The sequence below is a fragment of the Stegastes partitus genome, unplaced genomic scaffold, assembly GCF_000690725.1.
Source record: "Stegastes partitus isolate 25-593 unplaced genomic scaffold, Stegastes_partitus-1.0.2 Scaffold573, whole genome shotgun sequence".
NCBI classification, from domain to species: domain Eukaryota; kingdom Metazoa; phylum Chordata; class Actinopteri; family Pomacentridae; genus Stegastes; species Stegastes partitus.
The window spans coordinates 380,403-382,202 of record NW_007578304.1 but is presented as its reverse complement, the minus strand read 5'-3'; the positions used below and the strand labels follow the sequence as shown (position 1 = coordinate 382,202).

The window sequence follows — 1,800 nt, the reverse complement described above, 5'->3', positions numbered from 1 at the left end:
TTTAGCTCCAAAGTGTTACAGAAGAGCTGTTCAGGTCCACCTGGACCGCTCTGTGCACTAACTAGTTAACTAGTTAACTAGTTAACTAGTTAACTAACCTTCTTTAGCTTCCTTCAGTTTCCAGGAACTCGTCTGAGAACAAACGGAAACTAAACATCCGTCCTTCCTTCAGAACAGCTTCTTCATAAAACGAGTTAGAGCTGCCAGATGCTGTTTTAGAACAACTCTGAGCTCAGCAGCAGGTTCTGGTTGGTTCTAGTCGGTTCTGACTCACTGCAGTAGAAAGTCCTGCAGCTCTGTGGAACCAGAACACGAAGGAGGAGAGAGAACCCAGAGACGTTCTCTTTGTGTCACCAGGGTGTTGGTTCGACTCTGTTTCTGTCATTTTGTGTAATTTGTGTTACTGTTGCTCTTAACCAGCCGTTAACTAACCGTTAACCAGCTGTTAACTAACCGTTAACCAGCCGTTAACCAGCCGTTAACTAACCGTTAACCAGCCGGTGGACAGGAACCCCATGTTGTCGAGTTGCTGTGAGTCCGGTTGTGGTACCGTGTGTTTAAATGTCTGCGTATCCAGAGTTCATAAAAGAGAAGTTTGGTTCATACTGTGCAGCTGCAGCACTGAGCCCGGTCCAGTTAGTCAGAACCAGCCAACGGTAGAAGCCAGAGTCCAAACACTGGTGTTCTGCTGGTGCTGCTCTACAGCAGCCAGAACCGTGATCCTCTCCTGAAGCTCCCAGAACAGAACCAAAGAACCCAGACAGACATCCTGCCGAGCCTCTTTAGAGCAGAAAGCCTTCTCCTGGGGTCGAGTACGCCTCAGAACCGCTCCAGACCGTAGAATTAGAACCGTTCTGGTCCACAGCATGAACTTCATGAATCTTCTCCGGCGGTTCTGTTGAAACGTGCTCTGTTTTCATTCCAGTGTCTCCGGACAACAGAACCACTAAGTTCTCTGAAGAACCCTGAACACCTTCCTGGTTCTGGTCCATCCTGACGTCAGCCTCAGAACTGACCCAACTCTGACTCTGAGTCTCAGCAGTTTGGGTTTGAAAAGGTTCTGGCATCACAGCAGGGTCCAAACCAGCCCATTCTGGATTGGTACTGTTGCTTTCTGCAGCTGTCTCAGGGTTCGGTTCTGCCACCAAGATGCAGTCCACAGGAAAAGGTTCTGGTATCAGAGCTGGTTCTGGATTCTCCGCCGTGCTGCTGGTTCTCAGTTTGATGTGTGCCGGGCCGGTCGGCTGCCACAGGAACTTCACGACTGAGCTGTCTCTATCAGATCTGATGATGTCGGACCTGCCCGACCTGCTCAGCACCGACCTGCCTCCGGAACCGGAGATGGACCGTCGCAGCCAAAGCCCAAAGGCAGAGACGGACCTCCTGCAGGAGACTTTGAAGGAGGCGATGTTGAACAAACACTCAAACAAACCGAAGCACAAACCGGATCTCAAGGTTCCGTCACTCTCCTCCAACTGGACCCGGCCGGTTCTGGTCCGCCCGGTAGCGCCCCCCAGCTGCCTGCAGGCCACGTCCATCAAGACCTTCTTCAAGTACATCAACACGGTTCTGTCCTGCCTGATCTTCGCCGTGGGGATCGTCGGGAACGCCACACTGCTCCGGATCATCTGCCAGAACCGAACCATGAGGAACGGACCCAACGCCCTGATCGCCAGCCTGGCGCTGGGAGACCTGATCTACATCGCCATCGACATCCCCATCAACGTCTACAAGGTGCTCAATCAGCTGGAGCTTTGTTTACATCAGCTGGTTATATGGTGCATTGTGGGTAAAAACTGT

General features: G+C 51.8%; 1 protein-coding gene across 1 annotated transcript in view; it reads left to right on the top strand.

Annotated features, from left to right (window-relative positions):
• Window positions 1-1,149: 1,149 nt before the first annotated feature.
• The window catches only part of LOC103362426 (endothelin-1 receptor-like), a 5,061-nt gene continuing 4,410 nt past the window's right edge, over window positions 1,150-1,800 (top strand). The window contains exon 1 of the mRNA XM_008288778.1: window positions 1,150-1,734. Within this exon, the coding sequence (XP_008287000.1) occupies window positions 1,150-1,734 (585 nt within the window). The remainder of the gene's footprint in view (window positions 1,735-1,800) is intronic.